This window comes from Ochlerotatus camptorhynchus, unplaced genomic scaffold, assembly GCF_037179485.1.
Source record: "Ochlerotatus camptorhynchus isolate MF236.1 unplaced genomic scaffold, CSIRO-AGI_Acam_v1.1 ptg000087l, whole genome shotgun sequence".
Taxonomy (NCBI): Eukaryota; Metazoa; Arthropoda; class Insecta; order Diptera; family Culicidae; genus Ochlerotatus; species Ochlerotatus camptorhynchus.
In genome coordinates this window covers 335,577-361,162 of record NW_027040577.1, presented here as the reverse complement: position 1 = coordinate 361,162, position 25,586 = coordinate 335,577, and the positions used below count along the sequence as shown (strand labels likewise).

At 38.6% G+C, this 25,586-nt stretch overlaps 1 protein-coding gene across 1 annotated transcript in view; it reads left to right on the top strand.

Moving 5' to 3' along the window:
- Nucleotides 1-1,445: 1,445 nt before the first annotated feature.
- The window catches only part of LOC135698496 (allatostatin-A receptor-like), a gene marked incomplete at its 3' end in the record, with an annotated part of 349,684 nt that continues 325,543 nt past the window's right edge, over nucleotides 1,446-25,586 (top strand). The window contains exon 1 of the mRNA XM_065218500.1: nucleotides 1,446-2,159. Within this exon, the coding sequence (XP_065074572.1) occupies nucleotides 1,587-2,159 (573 nt within the window). The remainder of the gene's footprint in view (nucleotides 2,160-25,586) is intronic.

Below are 25,586 nucleotides of genomic sequence, written 5' to 3'. Positions count from 1 at the left end.
TCATTTTCATCAAAAATGTTCAAATGATTTTGAGAATTTACAGCACTGCTTGCGATAAATGCAAGAGTGGCAACTGTAAAAAAAATCGAATATTTCATCATTTCTCAATAGTGATTGAGTAATACGCCATGCACTAAACTAATGACACGGGATATACTACAATAGATTAATTAACTGGTCGCAGTAGTGTTAGGTCCCGAACAGAGGAATAAAAAATGTAAATTTTTACTACTAAAAGAAGCTTTGAAATAGCGCTTTGTAAATAATTTTGGCTGGGATTTGCGATTTTCCAACTATAGTGCATTGATCGTAATTGATTTCTTCGTGGTCTATTCCTGCAAAATTAGTGTAATTGAAATAGAATGAGGAAACTCTAATGGAATGCTTTGTAAATCGTGCCTCAGGTGCATCAATCCCAGGATAATTAATTTTCCTGCTGAAAAAATATAGTTAAGCTATAAGCAAGGTATTACGCCCCACTAACTACTTCTTAGATAGGACAAAACCGACAAACGCCGTGGCTGTTTTTCTATCCTGCAACAGCATCGCTCCAAGCACATGTTTTCCGTTCAATTTATTTCATGAAATATCCTATTTACCTATGCTCTAGAAGGAGGTAGTGAGCGGTTTTGCCAACAACAGCCCACATTGGAATTTTCATTCATGAAACCGGTCTTTTCCAATGGAAAGCAACCAGTTGCGTTATCGTTTTCCCGGGGAGAGAATAGCGGCAAAGCTCTCTCTTCAATTTCCCACGCAATTAGGGAGAGAGAGAGAAAGAGAGTCTTCAACCCCAATTTTCCTGCCAGACACAGGTGGGTGTGAACGTTGTGCTTAACCTTCAGATCATTCAGTAGGTGTTGGGTGGCGATCCCGAGTGGTTGATATCCTGTCGCTGATCCTTTGGTGGTTTTGGTTTTCGGAGTGATGCGTAAGGACTAGCATCCGACGCTGAGTGGAAAATTGATGGCTTTTGGATATACAGTTGAACGACGGCTGGCAGATGGTTCAGTAGCATCCGCACTGTGCTAGGAAGAACATCGGATTCGCCGTAGCCGGTTTGAGTACAACCTGAGTACTTGGCAGGCGAAGCATTGTCGACCCATAAACCGGAACCGTGAGGATGTGAGACTGAAATTATGTTGGCACCAAGTGCACAAAGTGTCGAGCCAGGAATAATATGCTAGGAAGGGTCGCCAGTGTGAAACAGTTCATTTGATTATGCACATGGTGCCCATAGGGAGCTCGTTGTTTGCGGTCAATTTGTGTAGGACATGTTGTACCTGTTGCATATGCATGGAGAGTGCGAGCGTGAAGAAAAACGTGTTTCTGCGATTTTTCAAGGAGTTCTTGTGATGAAAGTGGTGCTTGCTTCTGGTTTGCTGAATGAATAGTGAACGTATGAAACCTAAGCTGAATCATGTGATTTATAGCGAGCTGAAGTGTTCTTTTATGTTTTATGGTGTTTTCTTGTGTACGTTGATGTAAGCAGTGAGAAACGGAAGGATACAAAAAATTGCTTCGACAGCGTAACTGTAGGATTAGGTGATTTATATCATTGTAAGCGAATAAAACGAATAGCGAAGATGGTGAATGATAGCTATAGTTCTTTGATGGTGGCAGCTTCGGCTGCTGCAGGTGGCCATTTTAACACTACTGTCCTGTCCACCACTAATTCGATGACATCTGGGTTGCCTCCGGAGGATGACAGAGAATTCGATGAGATGGTGTCTAGAATTGTGGTAATCTTTTTCGGACTTATCGGAATAACTGGTTTGCTGGGAAATGCCCTGGTGGTACTGGTGGTGCTTTCTAATCCAATGATGAGATCAACGACCAATTTACTGATCATCAATCTGGCCGTAGCAGACCTTCTGTTTGTAATATTCTGCATACCGTTCACTGCGAGCGACTATGTGTTTCCATCGTGGCCATTTGGAGACCTTTGGTGCAAAACTGTTCAATATTTGATAGTGGTGACGGCACATGCTAGCATCTACACTTTAGTGCTGATGTCTCTGGATCGATTTATGGCGGTGGTGCATCCTATAGCTAGTATGGTGATAAGAACTGAGAAAAATACCCTCTGGGCCATCACAATCCTGTGGGTGCTGATCATCACAACGGCGCTACCGGTGTCATTCGCTCATGGAATCAATGTAAGTAGAGCAGTTTTTTTATTCAACACATGGGATCAAATTTATTGTCAATTAATTTATGATCGACTGCTTTGATAGCAAATCTTATTTATATTGCACTTGCCACCAGCAATTATTATGAATCTGTTTACCGTATGAATGGAAAGATATTAGCTTCATTTTAGAGGTTAATATGTGACAAAACTTCACCAGATAGGCTTCGGCGATTGGCTACTAGGCAAAATGGGGCATTGCATTTATTTATTTATTATATGCAATTCATGTAACGAAATTTAAGTCGGTTATTGTTTCTTGTTCTGATATTTTTTCATTGTAATATTATTTACTCTGCGATGTGTTCTCTCAAATCCCGTCCGAATCCCGCCGTTGAATTATTAGATTTGGTGTTTAAAGGTAACTGATTCCAATAAACAATGCCTCTTGCAAACATAGACCGACTATAATAAGCACTTTTATGCTGAGGAATTAGAAAATGTCTAGTTCTTGCAAGTTCTAAAAGGTGACAGCTTAGAAAATAAGTACTGAGGTTGCCTAGTGTTGGTTATTTCAAACAGGGTGAAACATAATCTAAACTTATACAAGTTTTGAATAAAATATCCAATGGGATTTTTGTGTAAATGAGAAACTCTGGCGAATTTTAGCAAGTTATAAACGTGTCTTACACATGCAATCAATGCAACACATAATTTATGAACCGACATTAAATAAAGTCTGTTCCATTTAGAATTTGGCCGTACAAAATAGGTCAATTCTCCAACGTTAAAGATATAATTTTGTAGGATTTTTATTTAGCTTTCAGGGAAAAATACAACAAAAATTATTCGTCAGCTTTTCGGATTTATTTTCAAAATTTTCACGGAATACCTCTCATCATGTCTTGCACAGTAGTACTGTCAACCTCATCTACCATCCTTTTCCACCACTTCTACAAATTTATTTATGTCGTCAATCAATCGTAGACCAATTACAATGAATGCTTATTAACTATGTCTTAAATATTATTGCCTGGCTAACCTTGAAAAGAATGCTTTTCTTAGTGTTATTTTATTCATTGTTACATCAATTGATAGGGAATATGCGTTATAGCAGGTCATAATTCTATTCAAAGGCCCATTTTTAGTTTAGTTTGTTCTTTGATTGTTAATGTAAAACAAATTCCTAATCCTCAGAGAGCGAGTGGGAGCATAAAAATTTATATTTTCTAAAATTTCCGGAACATTAACTCTTTGAGCAATAACATCGTTTATAAATGTTACCATGGCAAAGTCTCTTCGTTTTTTCAGTCCATCTAAACTTATTAACAAACATCGCGATTCATAAGATGGAAGTGGTAATCTCGTCCAACCTAATTTTCGAAGGGCAAACAACAAAAACTGTTTTTGAACAGACTCAATGCGGTTTATATATGTATCCTGATACGGAGCCCACACTACGCTACAGTATTCAAGAAGAGGTCTCACATAGGCCACATACAATGTTTTAATAGTGTAAGGATCATTGAAGTGCAGACTAAATCTTTTGATAAACCCTAGCATGTTACTTGCTTTATATATAATGTTATTGTAGTGATCAACAAATGACAACTTAGAGTCGAGAATAATGCCTAAGTCCCTTACTTGATTACAACTTTCAACTGTTTTCTCACCAAGGGAAATTGTGTCATTTACTATGGCATGCTTTCTTGTAAACGATATAGAATTACATTTACTAACGTTAATCTCTAAAAAATTCTTCTTACACCAAGCGTAAAAAATGTCAACTTCTTGCTGAAATAGCTGCATATCAGATGCTTTAGATATTTCCATGAAAAGTTTCATGTCGTCTGCATATATTGAAACATGAAGCAGCTTCAAAATGTATTCTATATCATTGACAAATAAGATGAATAGTAGTGGACCAAGATGCGAACCTTGGGGCACACCAGATGTTACATGAACGACAGACGACAATTTTCCTTCAAATCTTACTCTTTGCGTTCTCCTTGACAAGTATGACTCGATCCATTGCAGTAGCCTGGTATTAAAACCTAACTTGGACAACTTGAAAATCAACAGTGGTATATCCACTCTATCGAATGCTTTACTAAAATCAGTATATAATGTTTCTACGTAATTTCCCTTATCCATTACATTTAAAGCATATGTTACAAAATTTATCAAATTAGTGGCTGTAGATCGACCTTTAACAAATCCATGTTGTTTACTAGTAATGAGAGATTTAGCTTGGGAAAATATGTTGGCATTAATGATGGACTCCAAAAGTTTAGGAATAGTAGATAATATAGCAATCCCGCGATAGTTTGTGATATCCGATTTTTACCCGCTTTTAAAAATAGGGATTAAGAAAGATTCCTTCCAAATTGGAGGCAGCATACTGGCGTTTAACGATGAATTAAACAACCAAAATAAAGGCTTTACTAATTCATTTGAAAGTGTTTTTAGAAGACTAGGTGGTAAACCATCTGGACCAGTGCCTTTTGACGTATCCAAGGACTCAAGAGCATGCAAGATTTCTTTGAGGGATAAATTGTTAACTGTAATATCCGTCCGTGTTTCATTTTCTCCTATAATCGGTATCAACAAAGATTCGTTGTCGTCATCAACAATAAAATTCACTGAGCGTTGGTTAAAATCTCCGTATATGTGAACATTTGCTTCCGCCTCACATTTCGAAATAATATTTTCAGCTAGTTTAAATTTTTTTTCGTATGAATCTTGCTTTGCATATTCTGGAGGAAAATATACTGTCGCAAAAATATGAACTTGATCTCCAATGAAACATTTGACCCAAACGTGATCAAACTCCTTACACTTACAAGATGATATTTGTTCAGATTCATAGTCAACACTAACTGCTACTATGACACCACCACCACTTTTTTTTGTTGGATAACGTTTTATCACGATCATCCATAAAAAACATTGAATCGATCACCAAAAACTTCTTCGTTCTTTACTCCAGCATCCCAGCTGGTTTCCGTTGCTAAAATTGCATGAAAATTGCATGCTGATACTTGTTTATAAATTTCGTTCACTTTGAAAGCACTTTTCATTCTGTTAAAATTTTGGCAATAGACGAGTAGCTCCTTGCTTTCATATGTACATTGCGATGTTGTATTCCCTGAACACTTAAAACTATTAAAATTAATTACCTCTTCTTCTTGGTCCTGAGAGGTCGTCAAATCTTGAAAATCGGTCGGTTCTGCAACACTGTTGTCATCTACTTCCTCTGGAGAGAGCGTCAATTTCGACGAAAACACGAATGTCTACATAGACACGCTCCGGTCGATGTAGAGGGGTTAGCCAGCCAATGTGAATTCGCAGTACCGCTGACCGGGTAAGGGTTTAATATTTCACCTTTTTCAAATCGCATCGACGGTGTAACCGGAGGTTTGGAGAAGCGATCCTTTGCCACAGTTAGAAGCTCTCGATCAGTGGGGAGCAAATTGGATCTATTGTAATTATTGTCGCCGTGGTTATTGTTGAAGCCGAAAATTGTCCTCCGATTGTTGTTGTTATTGTTGTTGTTATTGTTGTTGTGATTGTTGCGGTGATTTCGCAAGCTGAAGTTGTTGATGTTTTGATACCTTCTGCTTTGTCGCTTGCGTCGCCTTTTTGCATTATCAGCCTGTTTTTGCTGATTCGAACGTCTTAATTTCCGCGCATCGTATTCAGACCAATCGGCCTTCCATACTCTCCTCGTACCTATAAGACGCCACCCGGAGCTATCAGCGTCCTTTTCCTTGTTCAATTCTACCTCCAAACTGGGGTGTAAGTCGGGAGAAGATGGTTGCCATGCAGTATGGTGTGCTATGTTGGCAGACAGCGCCTTCACCTCATCGAGTATTTCAAGCTCCAACATTGAATTTGTTTGCATTGTGCAACTTGCCGCGGTATCTAAAGAGAGTTGGGTGAGATGGCTAACCTCATCATTTAAGTTACGTAGGTCAGTTGATAGCTCTGACGTCACTGATTTGACCGCCACATTAACATTATCCTTTGTTGACATCGTTGCAGTATCAAGTAGCGAGGTAATGTGGTTTTTTATGGCAACGACACTGCCAGCTAAACTGTTACTTTTATTAATTGCGGCCAACTCATTTTTCATACTGGTCAGCAAAATGTCTATGCCATCGATCGCTTCATGAACGAGGTTCGGTTTTTCTTGTTGAAACGTGAGCCGGTGCATCACCTCCGCATTGCCATTCAGTTGCTTTTCGATCGATTTTTGCTGTTCAGCAATGCTTTTAAAATCGAGTTTTGCCTGTAAAAGCTCTTGACAGGACTTGCAGCATGGTAGTATGTAAGATGTAAAGTCCGATACCTTCCTGTCCTTCCTGCGAAGTGAGTTCCGTTGTACAGTTACCCCAATGCAGGTAGCGTGGAACATTCTTGGGCAACCTGCACACGTCCACATGACCGAGTCGACAGAAGTGTCGCAAGCACAAATTTCGCAAACCATGATGTATGCAAGTAAAAATAACTGAATCACAGAAGGTAAAAAAAAATCGCACCAATTAAAAACACGGAGCCAAATAAAAGTACGTCCGAACTTATCGACGGTCGAATAATGATAGATGGTGTTTTGATTGTTTTGCGTCATTTCTTCAATTTGCACTTGATAATTGTCCACAATTTTTTAATGGGACGGAAATTTGGACAATTTGGTGAATTGATACTTTTCTCAATAAAATCGGCATTATTCTGCTTATACCACTCTATGACATCGCGGCTATAATGGCAACTGGCTAAGTCAGGCCAGAACTTTACGGGACCTTCGTGTGATTGAATGAACGGCAAAATTATGTCCTGGAGACACTCCTCCTTGTAAAATTGTTCGTTCATAGTCGCTTCCGTGATGAAAACCTTTGTTGTCTTTCCGCAACTGCAGATGCCTTGCCAAATCATCAACTTGCGAGCGATTTTATCTGCAAAGACAAATTTGAATTTATCCGGAGCATCCCCTTAACGTTTAGCAAAGTAAAATTCATCGGCATCCGATCAGCCAAACAAAGTTTTACGTGGCACAGGCCAATCAACTCTCAACGTGACATCAGCCCCAATGAGTAGATCCGACGACAAGTTCTGACTGTATCTAACAAAAATATCAACAGATGTATCGGAGGCAGGCATCGAGAAACTTGCCAAAGATTGTTTGAATACGGATAAAGTTGTTGCCAAATCCCTGAAACCCAGAGGATGGCCTTTGTCAGCACTGTCCTTCGTTTCATTCAAGGTTGGAGTCAATCTCGAAATGAAAACAAAAGCGATGGATCCTTCGTCTTGGCCACAAGGTTTCGAATTTCGGGAGTCAGCTAAACCAAGCACCTCGCCTAACCTAGCGTCTTGTGACCCTGCCAACATTCGCACAGATTGGACCGTATATTATCAAAACGTCCGGGGCTTGAGGACTAAAACTAACGCTCTACCCCATTCGCTGCTTTCTTGTGATTTCGACATGGTGGTATTCACTGAAACCTGGCTTAATACCGACATTACGAATGCTGAACTCGCAAGCAACTACACAATCTACCGCTGTGACCGGAATTCTCGCACCAGCGCACTGCGACGTGACGGTGGCGTCTTAATTGCCGTGAAATCCAAGCTGAATTGTAAGGCTGTGCATCTTGTGGGCGTTGAAAGCCTCGAACAAATTGCTGTTCAAGTCGATTCACAACATCAATCGATCTTCCTGTGTTGCATCTACCAAACTGTCAGCCCGACATTTACACCAAACACGCTGAGTCCGTACAACAGCTCCTTGGTATGGCGAACCCTCACGATACAACCATAGTTGTGGGCGATTACAAACTGCCAAATCTAGCTAGGGACTTCGATGAGGACGACAGAGGATTTCTGCCTCTCAATGCTTCATCAAATCTGGTGAACACGAATGGTAAGCTTCTTGACCTGGTTCTCGTCAGTGACTCCGATTGCATCGAGCTGTTTGAACCACCCTCTGCAATTATGAAAGTTGATTGTCACCACCATCCGTTGGTTCTAAAAGTTGACTCCCGTTCGAGAGATCATCCGCTCCCGTACCCAGCAGCCCGCAGTGAGTATAATTTTGCACAATGTGATTTCGATGTTGTTAACACGAGAATTGCCGCCTTGGATTGGGTACAAATACTTGACCAACCCACCATTGATGCCGCCGTCTCCGTATTCTACGACAACATCTATTAAGTAATCCAAGATACTGTTCCGGTGAAGACACGAAAATCTTGTTTGGTCCTTGGTGGAATCCGCAATTGCGTAATCTGCGTAAAGCTCGAAAACGTTACTTTCGTTCCCGGACCGCAACAAACAAGTATATGGTGCAGCTAGTTGAAGCAGAGTATAACAGTTTGCAGTAAGCTCGTGAGTACGTCGACAACCTCCAGAAGGGTTTCAAGGAAAATCCATCGTCGTTCTGGTCTTTTATCAACTCTCGGAAAAGATCAGCTGGTCACCTAAGTAGAAGCTCCACCACCGACACTGCTTCTGCTGACTTTTTCGCTGACTTTTTCCGAAGTGTTTTCGAACCCGATAAAACTCCTCCACCGCAGCAATACATTGATCAGCTACCAAGATACGACATTCACCTGCAGCAGCTCATCTTCAGTCAAGACGCTATTCTCAAAGCCCTTTGCTCAGTCGATCCATCGAAAGGTCCAGGCCCGGACCGTATTCCACCGTCTTTCGTCAAGAACTGTGCAGCATCGTTGGCCACTCCCGTTATGTCTATTTTCAATCGATCGCTTAAGGATGGCGTTTTTCCGGATGCCTGGAAGCTCGCCTCAATTACACCAATCTTCAAGCCCGGTAACATGCACAAAGTGGAAAATTACTAACCTATCTCGATGCTGAACTGCTTGGCCAAAGTTCTCGAAAGTTTTCTGCATGAGAAGTTGTATCCATCTGTTCAACCCATAATCTCAGAGTTTCAGCATGGATTCATGAAAAAGCGCTCGACAGTCTCTAACTTGATGACTTACACGAACACTCTTATAGGTAGCATCGAGAAGCTTCAGCAAGTGGACTCCATTTACATCAACTTCTCTAAGACTTTTGACAAAGTCCCTCACGACCTAGCCATTATGAAGCTAAACTAAAGATCAAGAGCAAATTTTCATTACGTCGAATGTAACAAAGGTAAACAAAGTCGAGCTATCAGTGTCAATCGATGCTCCTGCTATTACACTATATACTGTCTGAATATAGGATCACATCCCATTTTTAAATTTATTTACCAGTCGAATTGCTTTTTGACGTAATCACCTTCCGATCAAAATAGTTTTCGATGCTACTTAAGTCATCCGATTTCTATGGAGATGCCGTTTGCCTTATGTAACAGCACTGAGAAACCTGTGAAAAGTGTACTTTCGTCGTTTCGCTTTCTCATTATTAAAGTGAATAAATCGAACTGTTTGTTGCTAAGATGATTTCGGTGGTCCTAAAATGATGAATGGGCTGCACGTAAGGAGACGTAATTGATAATTCTCCCGAATATCCTGGTAAATACACTTTGACTTAAGTAAAACGACGTATAATAACTTTTGACTCAAAAACCAGTATTTCTTAGCATGAAAGCTAGCGATTTGCCTTTGTATGAATAAAACCCGGCTGAATATGTTAAACATTGCTATCACTATGAGATAGTGTTGTTATATGTGTTTAATTGGAAATAGGAATAACTTTTCGGTCATCAAAACAAAACTTTATTTTTCTCGGATCGGTGCGAATGTTACTTACGACATAATGAAAATTTGCTCTTGAGATGAATATTAAGATGAAACTGTCTGAAGAAAAATTTTCTATTTTAGTGTCCTCTTCTTTCACGGTCCCTTTCATCCAATGAATACCCCATGTATTCAAGGTAATTTTGTGGTTTTGCTGCCCCCTCGGTAGAGATGAAATTTTGCGCGTTTTTTTTATCATAACAATCACACGACAATCAGAGATGTCCCATTTTTTTAATTACTCGATTAACAACTAATCGATTATTTTTTTGTTCGCTGTGCTGCCATTTTTCCACCAATGAGAGTGCAGCACATGTGTGAAACGATCGGTGATGATCCTCTGGAGATGTTAATGCTTATATCGGCATGATATAACCGATAACAAATAGTTTACTGTTTGGTTCGTTAATCGATTAATCGATTATTCGAATGAAAATCGGCCATCACTAGATGAATGTGAAACGTCATTTCAAATATAGGTACCGTACATAAATAATGATACGATTTGAAAGGGACCGGGGCTAATCACAATTTACGTCCCCAAGGTAACTGAAATAAACACGAGTGTTCACCGGTTGGCTAAACCGCCTAGATCTTCCACTGTGGATCGTTTGTTGGTTGAAATCATACTTATCATCCAGGAAGGCTTTCGTTAGGGTACGCGATTCCAGATCCGAGGTATTCGGTACCATCGGGGGTTCTACAAGGGAATCACCTAGGACCTCTCATTTTCGTTCTGTTTATTAACGACGTGTGTGATATGCTAAGTTCCTGTAAGTTGCTATATGCGGATGATCTTAAGCTGTACCGTGTGATCAAATCGATCGTGGATTGTTGCGCACTACAAGCTGATATAGAGCGATTGTCATCCTGGTGTCAGATGAATGGAATGCAAGCCAATGCTGCCAAATGCAAAGTGATTACCCTTACCCGCTATCACTCTCCGGTCATTTTTGATTACTCTATGAATCAATCGCCGCTGGAAAGGGTTAATGTCATTAAGGATCTTGGGCTCATCTTGGACATAAAACTACGGTTTAACGAGCACATATCCATGACAGTTGTAAAGGCCAACTCCATGCTAGGATTTTTGCGCCGCAATACTGCACAATTCGACGACGTGTACGCCCTGAAAGCGCTGTACTGCTCTATGGTCCGCAGTGTTCTTAAATATGGAGTACAAATTTGGGCTCCATATCATGCTGTTCATGTACTGCACATCGAGAGAATCCAGAAACAGTTTATAAAGTTTGCATTGCGACGTCTGCCATGGACAAATACAGATAGCTTACCTCCGTACGAGCATAGCTGTGCGCTTATTGGACTGCAAACACTAACAAATCGCCGAGTCTTCCACCAGAGGATGTTCATATTTGACATGATTAGTAATCATATTTTACGTAAGTTTCATTTCATCGTCCATCGAAATACATACGTTATACTTAGTCAGAACTTGCTCGTACAGCTTTCTTGCACGGTTTTTGACAACCAGATTTTGTTTCAGTGTCCTGTTGGGATGTTTTCTGGCATGGTACAACCGGAAACCTTCTCACATACATATTCGCCGAAGTTTACTGTGTGCCGAACTGAACTTTTTCGCCAAATCATGACTGGAGATTCCAGGATTCTGCCCTTATGACCTTCGCTCGTAGTTTCCGGTTATATGTTCTACTTGTACGTTTGTTTTGTTTTGCAAGAAACGATCTGAGTGAATCTATTCTTTTTTTTTATAATCGGTTCACCAATTTAATCATCATTTTAAATCGATTCATTTTTCAAAATTGCATAAAAATATTTCAAATACAACGGATCATAGGAAAATTGGTGCAGATTAACGCCAAGTTCAGTCTAAAGTGTACATTACATTACATAAGCTATCTTGTTATGACATTTCATTTATAATAGACATACATTTTGTAGTACGTACGCAGTAAAAGTTGTGAGTGTAACATACATACATGATGAGAATATAGTAAATTACTATTTTGATTTCATTTGACATGTGGAAGTTTTTGCTCAGGATACTTGATTAGGTGAGTGATTTAACAGTCGGTTTTTTTGCGTACCGTTCGATAGTTTATTTTTCTTGACAGAGCGAGATGTGGGACTTTCTCGTGTGAAAGACAGAAGCGGAATAGAATGTGAAGTACGATTGGCGAATTAAAGCAAAGCCAAAACTGGTCATGCCTAGTTTTAAGATCCACAATTACAAAAATGATGACGTAGGGGAAATGGCTTTAATGTTGGCCTACGGATCTAAGATTGGCGGCCCATCGCTAAAAATCTGCTATGTATCAATTTTATCTAGATGAACGCGTCATTGGGACGATACTAATGGATATTTTTGGTCGCTATTGGAAATTTAGTCGATTGCTGAATCTATGTATGGGCCCAAATTAGGGGCATTTAGGCCGACATTACATTTATTTCTCCTACTAAACAAAATGTTATGCGATTTGACGGTTACGGGTCATTTAGTCAAATGCCGTTTGGCCGAACAACAAAACTCCAAAGAACTGCTCATCTTTGAAAGAAGAAAAAATCTCCTAATTTTATTAAATTCTGATTGGTCTTAATTTTACAACTAGCTGCGTTTACTGTGAAAAAAATAATTAGGGACCATTCAATAATTACGTAATAATTTATTTTTTTCAAATTTCTTACGATCTCTTATGATGGATTTTTCATACGTAAGAAAAAGATTGTTAGTGCAGCTTTCCAAATAACAATTCTAGTATTTCCTAGAATTGCGTTTAATGTTCAATTTGCTGGTCCATACTTCTGACAGTAAGCACCATTACCCGAGCAAGAGACAATAACTAATGAATACCTAATTCTGATCTGGTACCAAAATTTGGTATTGACCAGCATGACATAAGAGGAAAAATACCAAAGAATAATACCAAAAATGGTGGGGTTGTGTACAAGACACGACCGCAGGGTTGACGTAGACTACGTTAAGCTGTGTAGTGAAATTCTCTTGCATTTTTTCTAGATATTGATTTAAAATACAGTAGAAGTAACCTATGATTTCAGTCCTATGTACAAATTTTGGATTTCCTACTTAGTAAAACTTGGTTAAATTCAGGACCTCATAAAAAAGCGAATACATATTCTATTTCATTTGCTAAATTTCCTAAAACAGATATGAGTAAGGCTTTCTTCAGGTGATTCATTGAAGCGTCCAACAATGACCGTCATGATGGCTGATATTCCCTATCACTTCAAGATTTCTAGGACATACATCTTGGACGGTTGTGACATCACTCATGAAATTGAAACTCCTTGTGTACTGGACTGCAACAAACGTGAAGTTCCAGTTTTTGTTATAAATTTTGTGAGAGCTGATATCTGTACTCTTGAAATTTGCTATGGTAATGAGATTGATCCTTAGCGATTCAACTTCAAAACGCTAAAAATAAATGCACACACAAAAACGGAGTGCACAATTTGGCATCAATGCTATGCAACATTTCATAGTTGATCGAGATGATATCAATTAGCCATGAATCTCTCCAGTATGTTCTCGGTACATCTTTTATCTATCGATTGAACAAATAAAAAAATACTAAGGCTGTGTTCCATTTGGAAAATTTTCACTTAGATTTGACACTTCGAAAATAAATTAAGATGTTCGAAAATCCCTCTGTTGTACATCAGCCGATTTTCGAGAAAGCGTCTGTCAAATTGATTCCTTGTCTGTCAGAAATAAGTCTGCTGGAATAGCAGATTTATGTGAAAATTTTCCATCCGTCAAATTTAAGTAAAAATTCACCAGATGGAACACAGCCTTAATAACTTGAGCACAGGATTGTTTCTTCATATTAAGATGCTAGATAAAAACTTCTTTTATCGATATGTGTGCTGAAAATACCTGGGCCGAGTGGATTCAAGGAGAAAGTCGACGAAGAGAATCTTGTCAGTGTTACTTAGGACCTAATGCAATGTTCAGCTTGAATTGTTTCGCTTAGCTGTAAACAGAAAATCAATGAAGAGAGACGAACATTACAAGTAGGCCCTCTTTAACGCTCACTGTCGAATTTCAGAACCTAGTACTGAAAAAACTCGACGTACCTCTATTTATGCTAAGAGATAAGCATTCCAAGTCCCTCCTACTTGAAGAATCATGCAAAAAAAAAAAAAAAAAAAAAAAACTGGCGTCGTATAAACCGTTCTATAGCATAATTTTCCAAGTAGGAGAGACTTTCATAGCTAACTTAAAAGCATAAATAGAGGTACCGTCTGATAATTTATCTCATTTATCCTTTTTATCACCACAGAAAAACCCCGTTCCCATTTTTGCAAAATAATGAATGTGCGTTCACAAAACGCATGAAATCTTAAAAAAGCCATATTAGAATTTTTTTCAATTCAATCAATAGATTAAAGATGTACCGAGAATTAAATAGAGGGATTTCAAGCTAAAATGTTCTGATCGCGAAATATTGACCATCAATACCGAAATTTCGCATGAAGGTCCAACCTAAAGAGCCTGAATTTATAAAGAGGCAACATTTTATCCATTGGACAGGTCTTCTGCTCGATTGGAATGACTTTTCTTATGACTTTGACAGACAATCGATTGTTCCAATTTTGACTTCAGGCTCTTTAGTCCAACCCATTTTGTGTGGTGTGTGCTGTTGTCTTTCAGTGGTGCCCAATGATTAGGGAACTTTCATAAATAACGTAGTAGTTGAGGGAGGAAAGGGGTTTCAGAAGTTGGGACCGGCCATGTATTAGGTGTAAAACACGCTCCGAGGGGGAAGTGGGGGTAATTCGTCAAAAATATACGTAATTTATGGATGGCCCTAATTTTACTTCCAAGGCTGTGTCGCAATGGGTGAGTTGAATTTAACTCGTGGTTAAAAGTGACAGATGAGTTATCGAATTACCCTGCTATACGAGTTCCGTAACCGTGGCTGAGTTCTGTTTGAAAACTGATCAATTTCCGGCATTTTCGAACATTGAAAATAACTTACGAAATGTCATGTTTAACCACGAGTTAAATTTAACTCGGCAATTGGTACACAGCCCAAGAAGTATTTCTCGATTACTTTTTCGAAGGAACGTATCAGCACAAACGAAGTGACAGACGGAGCGGCTCGAAAACTTTGGTGACTAACCTGCTATTGCAATTTTTCAGTGTACCACATTGTAACCCGACAGCCTTACGAGTTTCCCGTTTTTAGTAAAATGGCTTAAGCGCCACTCCCGAGGGAGACCATCTACCGAGACTAGGGTTGCCCGACCATATGAGACCTTTCAGGGAAGGTTCTGTTTTTCTCAAATGAATAAGCGGGAAGCAAGTTGGCTGTTGATCGATTACGGTAAGGACGGGAATGCCCACGACTTATGGTCGTGAAAGAATCAAATGAAAGAATGAAGCATTCACGAAAACGATTTCTGCCACCGATGAATTGCTCTCGCGTATTTTATCATCACGGGCAGGCTTGACACAACACTTCGAACGGATCCCGTTCGAATAGAGAGAAATCCTGGTTGGTTTCGGGGCCAACTCCCCCAGTAAAACTCTGCAAAAACTTCAAAAGAAAACGACCGGAAACGTGAAAAAGCCTTACATTCGCTTTTCTAGATCACTTTGGGAAATGATGAACAAAAACTTTTTATCTGTAGTGTATTGGTTTATTGAAAACGCCTCCTATTCATATTCAAACTACCTCTTGTTCATGATGGTTTATTTTCGTACTGCTACGTTATCGACAATTTATTATTCTAGGCCTATCTCAAATTCATTCCCTCTAGTTAGCTATCCTTTTCTTCTTTCTTCTTCTGGCGGTATTTATTTAGTGTGCTGTGCGACGAATGGTGTTCATTTTGTGTGTGCTACAAAAAGCTGTTTGGCGTTACCGACGCTTGCGCGGATCGGAATGGGTAACGGCTGAATGAACAGCGGCCACGCTAGCGGTCACCGTCGACGGGAAACTGCGGAAAGTGGTTGCCGCTGGAGAGGGAGGTCACCGGTTCGAAACCAGTGGGTTGCTGCTCACTGTGCCTAGGGCGCGGAAACCTTTTTGCTGCCCTTTTTCGGCCTCTGGTACCACCGGGTGTTCTTCGAAGCTGAAAAATGGGGTCGAAAACGGTCGCTGACTGATGTGGGTGGTGTGACGAGCTTCGCAACTTGCCACAAATCTGCCAAAGAGAAATTCCGTCGGGTGGCATTCAACATCTGCACACTGAACAAAGTTATGCACACAAAATTACCTCGGTTTCAATACACCTTCACACACTCCTAACCGCCGAGCTAATGCACTAAACACTTTCTGCTCTAATTTCAAAAAACTAACGAACTAATCGAGGGAATTTATAAAGAAAATCTAAATTAACAAACTTAAAGACAATTTCACGTTTACTAATTCACCTTTAAATTCACACCACGGCGCGATAACTGAAACTCGGACCGCTCTCGCCTCTTCCACAAACCAGAACGAAGTGAAAGAATCAAGTCTGAAGGTCCTCAGATTAGGCGCAAGAATTGCAATCTTCGTCACCGGAAATTACGTGAAATCAACGAAGTTGACTTTCACGAAGTTCAAAAAATCGCCTTCACGCATACTAATTTTTTGTAAAAAAATACGAAGGAAGGCATTCTCCTTGTATCAAGTTAACGCATATGCCAATTCGCTTCCCACCCGAAGTGCATGAAAGGATGGGACGGGTCAACAAATCCTGAAAGCAGAATTGTGCAGGTCGATGTCCGTGCGTTTACGCGTGGTTTGCTTAGACTCTTCGTTTGGCTATCGAATTACGCTTTGGCGCCCGAAATGGTACAGAGAACTCATTTACCATCTAATTGACGAGTGCACGGATGGATTTGAGTTCACTCACTCGACAAAAAGTGACACAACAGCGGGGCCCTGTTTACTAAAAATGAACACATATGTGTTCATTTTTAGTAAACAGGGCCCCGCTGTTGTGTCACTTTTTGTCGAGTGAGTGAACTCAAATCCATCCGTGCACTCGTCAATGAACATTTCGGTGAGTGAACTTTTTGCGAACGCTTCATGCGTCAAGGGGTAATTCGATGGTGTTTGAAAAATTTCAATTAATGTACAACTTTTTACATTTTGATTTTTATAATATGGCACCTGCCACAACATGGCAACACTACTACTGGATTGAACTAGCATTTTCACCAAATGTACTAGAATGTTTTGGTTCTATCTCTTTCACTCTACTCAAAACAGAAATGCATAAAAAAAATGACAAAATGATACACTCTAAAGAGCCTAAATTTATAAAGAGGCGACATGTCAAAATTGGAACAATCGATTGTCTGTCAATGTCATAGGAAAAGTCATTCCAATCGAGCAGAAGACCTGTCAAATGGATAAAATGTCGTCTCTTTATAAATTCAGGCTCTTTAATACACTCTTTGCACACTGTCAAAGAATCATTGTACACTAAATCAACTTTGTGCAAAACCAAAACAAAAATACTATCCCATCTGGAAGATGATAGCACAAGCTTCTAAGAAAATTCTATTACAGCGAACCACATTATTTTAATTGATTTCTTCGCCAGTTAGTCGTCTGTCACTTCGTTTATGGTATCAGCTTTTGTAAACAACGCATTTGATCGTCGATTTGGCGCAACTGGTAGCTCGCCCACGCATTCTAGTACTACCATCAGATAAGGGAAAATTTTCCCAACCTGTTAGTGGTGTTAGTATGTGGGGTGAGCTATTAGTTATGCCAAACCGACGATAAAATGCGTTGTTTACAAAAACTGATATGTCCTTCCGAAAAGTAATCGAGATTTGTAGTTATCATTCCGGCAAAGAGCGCTTGAGCCATCGAGGCGACGCCACTACCAGCAGCCAATGATCTCGACGCGAATGACGCGCACAGTTCGAGGTGCAAAACTCAAACTCTGCGCCTCTGCGCGCTTGACAGGAACCACCTTCCTACTACTGCTACTGCTGCTGCTACCTTTTTACCCGCCGTCCGAAGCGAAAAAGAGTTGAGGCACATTAACAGCGCTGTTTCATAACTTTTCTGATTCAAGCAGCACGATGTGCAACCAAATTGTACTTGATTATGAGGACTGGGTTTGGGGAGAACGTTTATTTCATGAAAACAGTGATAAAATTATCACTTTTTATTTGTCCATTCTTAAAACAGTTTTTTTTATGAAAAATTGAAAAAAAGTTTATTGCAACAGTTTACGAAAGATATTTCCTATCGATTGGTGTATTCGGATTTTAATTTCATCTTTAAATGACAAAGCTTATAGCGTTAAAAAAATAACACCTTTTCGTGACGGTCGCAATTTTAAATTTTCGATTTACCCCCAGTACCTTCCCGTAAGACGTAGTCTACGTAAAAAAAAGAACAAAATATATTTATTTTCTCACCACAAGAAGCAATATTTGAAGAGACATCGAAGATACCTATGTAAAATTTGAATATCCTCACTTTCGCCAGCAGCTTAAGCGGAATTAAGCTTACCGCCACCGCCGAAAAATTCACGTTTATATTTTTCTAAAAATATTGGAAAAAGATACCAAAAATCTGTAAAAACATCAGTTTTCTCCGCAAAATTCAAAGGAAATTGACGTATTACAAATTTTTTTCTATATCTAAAAAAGTTGGATATAAAATATCGAAAAATCAGATTTTTTGAATTTGTTTTACATCCAACTTTTTTAAATAATGAGATAAAAAAATGCTTTATGCGTAAATTTTCTTTGAAATCTACATACATAAATCTATCTTTTTGAAAGAATTAATGAAAAAATAAAAATGCGCGTCAAGGTCGATTTCTACGGACCCGGCGGTAATCTTCCCGTTAATGGATCGTTTATTAATAATGTCATCCACTCTTCCAGTTTACCAATGCTCTAAACAATACTTCAATACTGAATACCAATACGTCAAGGATTATTACTATTATAAATCGTTTTTGTCCTACCTGGTATTTGGTTTTCTAAAACCTTGCTCGCAACTGACTGATATTATAACAATATGGCAATTGCTTTGTTGGTTACGTCCAGAGTTGCAAGTTGTTTTGGTGTGATAGAAATCGATCGTTTTGTAATTTCCGTAATTTTTAAAACGTTTTTGTCTTGTTATCGTTTTTCAAACGGTATGTCTAAACAAGGGGACCTACACATCAAGCTGCAGCGGGCTTTGTAGGAAGCTCATTCGGAATTTTCAGCAGCTGTTGCACAACAAAAAGCGAATGATGTTTGGCGAGAATCAAAGAATCCAATAAATCGTTTGACGACTTGCAAAATGCAGCCAGTATCAAAATTCAAAAATTTGAAGCAATCAAACTGAGAAAACGCAGCAGTTATGCGTTATTTTTCAGTAAAGTAAGTAAGAACACATACATTTTAACATATCTCATTCAACGGCGCCGGTGGTGTAGTGGTAAGCGTGATTACCTCTCACCCCAGCAGGCCTGGGTTCAATCCCAGTCGGCGCCGCTGAGATGTTCTGAGGCATAACATCTCTGATCACGCCTTCCTTCGGATGGGAAGTAAAGCCGTTGGTCCCCGGTTCATGAGTTGATGGGTCGATAGGTAGGGTCCAGGTGTGGGAGCTGCCTTCCTGGCACGTCGGTAGCATTGGTGCTCAGCACGGAAAACAAGATCGACGGAAAAAACAAACCAAAGGAAAAAAAAACATATCTTATTTACCTTACATTGTACGTTTATTTTAAATCAGGCTGCTTCAACTGATCTGTGAAGTTCTTTTTGCCTTTTAAATGGTTGTTTAAATAAAAAAGTGTTGTTTTGATCACCAAAAAAAGTCGATTCTTTCGAAATACCGATTTAAGAAAAAAACAAAGTTGGTAAGATCTTACAGGGGGGGGGAGGGGTGGTATTGAAAAATCTTACTATGTCTTACAAGGGGGGGGGGGGAAGGGGGTCTGAAATATTGGAAATCATGCTTACGTAATTATTGAATGGCCCCTAAGATCATCAAAACTCCAAAGAACTACTCATGTTCGTCTTTATAAGAATAATGAATTCATCGACAGTATAAAATTTCAGTTTTATACAATATACGATTTAAACAACAATCCAATATTTATAATGATTGTGGAAAGTAAAAAAAAAGAACACAGGGCTGCCATTAAGGTTTAAATAGTGTTCAAAAATTGGAAACCTCTCTTCAAGCATTCGGCCAAACGACATTTTCTTCAAAAGACCCTTTCGGTCAAACGGCATTCAGCCAAATGGCCGGACACCAATTTGACAGATATCGAAACGTCATTATCATTTTCACCCACTCGCCATCTGTGAGTCAACCGTCACTTTGATTCTTCAATACGAAAGCCGCACATAGAGATGATTATAGAGCTTTTTGATGTTTAATCGGCGTACACTACTGCACCCCAGCGGTAAGACAGCTTTTGATTTGTCAGTCAATTTCGAGTAAATAAAAAAAAGGAAATAATGGTAATGCTTTTTGTTTGGCTTTAGTTTCAAAGTATATCGGCGGTAGAAGAAGTTAATACTAGACACTAAAGCTTAAAAAGCAATTCATCTATTTTATAAAATGGTCATCCAGTACAGTACTTAAATCTTATAAATCTGACTTGTGTTAACTTTAATATTATTATTAAAATAAAGGCATTAGTAGATTTTGGTATCACAGAATTAATACCAAATTAGACTAGTAACCACAATGATCGCCACGACTTGACTTATATAGGGGAATTTACGTATTTTCGGCAACCTAAGCAGCGACCATCTTTCTATAGCCTTTTTCTCTCAGGAAAGTACACATATGCAGAATTGGTTTGTTTACAATCTTTTGCTGTCAGCTGCTCTAACAATTTCAGTCGAAATAATTGTCAAAAACTGTTTTGAAATGCTTGTACAACATCTTTTTATTCGAAAACCATTCTATTTGAGTTGCGTGTTAAACAGCTTCCATCGGTAACTTGAAATCAGCAGCATTTTGTAGTGCGGTTTTATTTCAAGTGTGGTAAAAATATAATCAAATTGAAGCTGAAAGCCTAAAGAATCGTTTGAATGCATTCGGGGAAGTGTTTTTGTGATGATTGTGAATGAAATTAGCGATTCAATTGGGGTTGCCGAAAATAGTCTGTCATGTCGAAGCCGTCATTTTCCCTAATAGGACCGATAATTGAAATGTTCCGATAAGATTAGAACATTTGCTTCAATTTGGAATATCGTATCATCTACAATCACAAATTACACAGCGGAAGATTATAACGAGTTGAGGTTACAATTTGTAGGGTAGAGAACTACTTCGGCCTAATCGATCATTTTGGGCCTATCGAGCAGAAAACTTCAAATAAATCCATGATTTCAGAGTTGGTACGACACTTTAGTTTAAAAAAAACTACCGAACGAAGTCAATAAGAACGCTTAAAAGAATGTTTGAACCCATTGTTCTCAAAAAAACAAAAGAAGCGCTCCGACTGAATCATTTTTTAGCTCTTTATTTGTTTTAAATTCAAAACAAATTACATTTCATTTTAACCTAGGTGCTCAAGTTACTTCAGTAACTTACCATTACTTAATTAGATATATATCTAAGTGTTTTTACATTGTTCCTGTCTTGGCAATTCAGTATTTTAAACAGGTTGTTTATACCTGTATGTCAGTTTAACAATTGACATCTTAAAACTAAAAACTAACACTTAATCTTATCTACATAAGTCTAAAGGAAGTTAATCGTAGAAATTGAAGATTGCAACGATTTTTGCCTGAAATTAGTAATTATTTTGTTGGACATTTGTTCTAAAGTCTTAACATTCGAAATTCTATGTACTTCGGTAGTACTGTACCAGGGAGGCAACTTCAAAATCATTTTCAGAACTTTGTTCTGAATCCTTTGAAGTGCTTTTTTCCTGGTAGTGCAACAACAAGACCATATTGGCACAGCATAAAGCATGGCCGGTATAAAAACTTGTTTTAATATTAGAAGTTTATTCGTCAGGCAAAGTTTGGATTTCCTGTTTATAAGAGGATACAAACATTTTATATATTTGTTACATTTGGCTTGAATGCCCTCAATGTGATCCTTAAAAGTTAACTTTTCGTCAAGTACTAAGCCAAGATATTTTACTTCGTTTGACCAGGAAATTGGAACTCCGTACATAGTGACTATGTGACTACTACTATGTTTCAAAAAGGACGCTCTAGGCTCATGTGGAAATATTATAAGTTGAGTTTTCGAAGCGTTGGGAGAAATCTTCCATTTTTGTAAATAAGAAGAGAAAATATCTAAACTTTTCTGCAGTCCGCTGCAAATAACACGAAGACTTCTTCCTTTAGCGGAAATGCCTGTGTCATCAGCGAACAAAGATTTGTGGCAACCCTGAGGCAAATCAGGGAGGTCCGAAGTGAAAATGTTACACAATATAGTCACAAGAATGCTACCCTGCGAAACTCCAGCTCTAACAGGTTGTCGTTAAAGTACTACCGAGGTACATAGAATTTCAAATGTTGAGACTTCAGAACAAATGTCCAACAATTTTCAGGAAAAAAATCGTTGCAATCCTCAGTTGCAATTTTTAGTTATATTGACATGCAGGTATAGAAAACCTGTCTAAAATATTTAATTGCCAAGGCAGTAATAATACAAAAACACTTAGATAAATATCATAACAATCAAGGCTGATAAGTTACTGTAGTAGCTGGAGCACCTAGGTTAAAATAAAATGTCATTTATTTTGAATTTGGAACAAATAGAGAGTTTAAAAAAGGTCATTCAAAATACATGTTAGAAAAATATGCAAATTTGCATTTTGTTTTGAATAATATTGATTGCATTCGATTATTATGGTTTTCATGGCTTGTAGACAGGGATCGCAATATGTTTTTATATTTTTCCTTGAAAATTTAGGTTTTTTACGCAGCATGTAGAAAAAATCAGCGATGTGTTTTTTTTTTCGTTTTTGAGTTATAAGTTTTGGGTTTTCGCTCAATACTCCTATGCAACCAGACTAATAAGCGTCGTGACCATGTTATAGGCACTATACATAAATGAAAAGAAGTTAAGAGATGAACTAGCTAAAGGCTGAAAGTCTCTATAATAAAGCAGAAAAAAAGAAGTGAAGTTATTTTTGGAAAAGTTGATTTTTTGGACTACCCTAACATGTCACCCTAATTACAAAATAAAAATCAAAGGTCTATTTTTTTGCGATAAGGAACAAAACTACCAATTTTTACGGAATTCTGAAAACCACTTTATCGTTTTGCTATGGAATGGCTGATTGATAACCGCAGTACCTATACCCCGCAGACATTTTATGACTTTCAGAACAACACTTTGGTGTTTGTGCCATCAAAAAGTCATAATATCAATCATCTGCTGGTGTCAAGGTTCTGCTAACACACAGACAGTCTGTGTAGTAAACTGGCATGGACCAACAAACACAGATGGTTTCGATTGCCGCCGTCTTCGGGTTGGTGCTCAGTATTCCATTGACTCTCAATAACATATCATTCCGAACCTATCAAAATAAGCACCAAGTTTGCTTTCTTTTATGTGCACCAGACGTATGGTAATGTTTATGTGGGCGATATAAAACGCCGCCCAAACCAGTTTCGTATTTGCGATGGGATTACCGCGTGGACAAATAGAATCAAAGCATACAATGACTGTACCTGGTAATGCTAAACGTCGATTGCAGAAATCGATATGTATGCCCATTTGGATGAAGCACGTGCAGTAAATTGTATTTACCTACAGCCGTTATCAGCAACCAGTGAACAACCGATTTTTTCCCTTTGGTTGTTGATTTGCTTGACATTTTTTATCGGCCTCTTTTTTTTAAATTATCTGGCTCAGAAATAGGCAGCGATGGTCTCCGAAACCATCAGAACGGTGGCAATTCACGATGGGACATCAAAAAGCCGAGATTAGTGAGCCTTCTTCGCTGGAGCGGTGAATGCAAATATTTCCATTTGCCTGATTCCTTTTTGCTACGATTTTTATTTTCTTTTGTAAGAAAGTTAAATAAAGAAAAGAAAACTTCCCATTCGGAATAAATCTCACGGGAGACAACTGATGCTGTTGGTGTCTAAGGAGGAAAAAAGTCGTATTTCTCAAAAAAAATTGACGGATCAGCTTTGAACGCGTAGCAGCCAACAAAATTTAATAAAATTGGATTCTCGCAAATGCCGCCTATAAGCTGATAGGACAAATTCATGCAACGGCACAACGTAGATGGAAAAGGAAACATTTTTGAATCGAGCACTTGGTAAAGAAGTTTTTCCGACTTACGTTCCATGGCTTTATGAAGGCAAATGGTTTCAGGTGTTGGATTATGGCTTGAAGAATTTCGTTCAAAATAATTCGAATGAGGAATTTATACAAGCACATTTTTCACGTTTGGCATTGCCATCGGGTTTGGTAGCAGCACTTGGATCGGTTTGCTTGAAATCCAAAACGGAATAACTGGTTTGATAATGGTTTACCTAAGATTGATGTTTTTGTACATTATGTGTCGTAAAATGTTGATATATGTTGAACGAATGTTCATTTAATATTTCACGTGGACTTTGACGGTTTTTCGGAAACTAGAAATAGACACAAATGATGTTGTTCCATTTCTAATTGGGCCATGCTTTACTTTGATAAGCAATTTTTTTTGCATAGTAGGTTTGGTGTACATTAAAGTGTTTCATTATAATAAATGTTAGATTTATCATAGGCTACCCTCCAGTTTGATTCATAATCCCAAAATATGAATCCGTGCAAACAATGGTATAGATTGATGATGGCTTAGAAGTCGTGCAAATGGATTGAAATTTGTATTGGATTACTATGGAAGCATTTTAAGTTTCACGTAAATCCTTCTTACTGTGGTTCTAGTTGTCAAAATGGTGTTAGAATCAAATATATGACCTATTAATGGCGAACAAGCCTGTGGTTGTTATTATCTGTTTGGTAGCCATTCAAGAAAGATAGAAATGTGGAAAAATTACAATATAGGGTAAATTGATAGAACAAAATCAATTTCATTACAACACCAGGCTTGTTGACCATTGTCATGGCATAGCATAGCATAGCATAGCATAAACCAGGTTGCACAACGTCGTAGGTGGTACGAGCTCCAAACTGTTGTTAAGGAGGAGACCCACCTTCATCCGTTGCTGTTAGATAGTAATTTGTGGTTAACCACTACCTCTTAGATACAGGATGAGTCTCCCTCCAACAGACTAGAGCAGTCCTGGCCACGTCCTTGCTTCTGTTGGGGATGGGAGAGGAATGTTAGCCCGACACTTACTTAAGAGAGATGCAGAAAACTCTTCGACTCCTCATAAGTGTTACGAGAAGGGTGGAATTTTGTTAGTAGGGAGGGAAAGCCATACGATACGCCCAGCCGGCGTTGCTGGCAATTATATAAAGTAAATCATTTATCCGTTTACCGTTGATGCTGCCCATTACCTACACCCATTATTCAAAACAGTCTTCAGATTCCGGAATTGCGAAACGTTACTCCTTGATCCTGTTGTTCCTAAATATATGAACAATCCATTCTGATCGATAAGATGTTCTAATGTGTAATAGTGTGTGGAATCGTAGATTCGAATGAATATTCGCCCATGGTTGTTTCAGTGTTGTGAGAATGATTATGCGGAGACTGTGAATATGTTTAACGGATTTCTTTTTATTTTTGAATGGTGAAGAGGAAAGTCCGCGGGAGTCTTCTCCCGTAGGCACAAAACCTTCACGTCTTTTCAGATTGTCAATAAT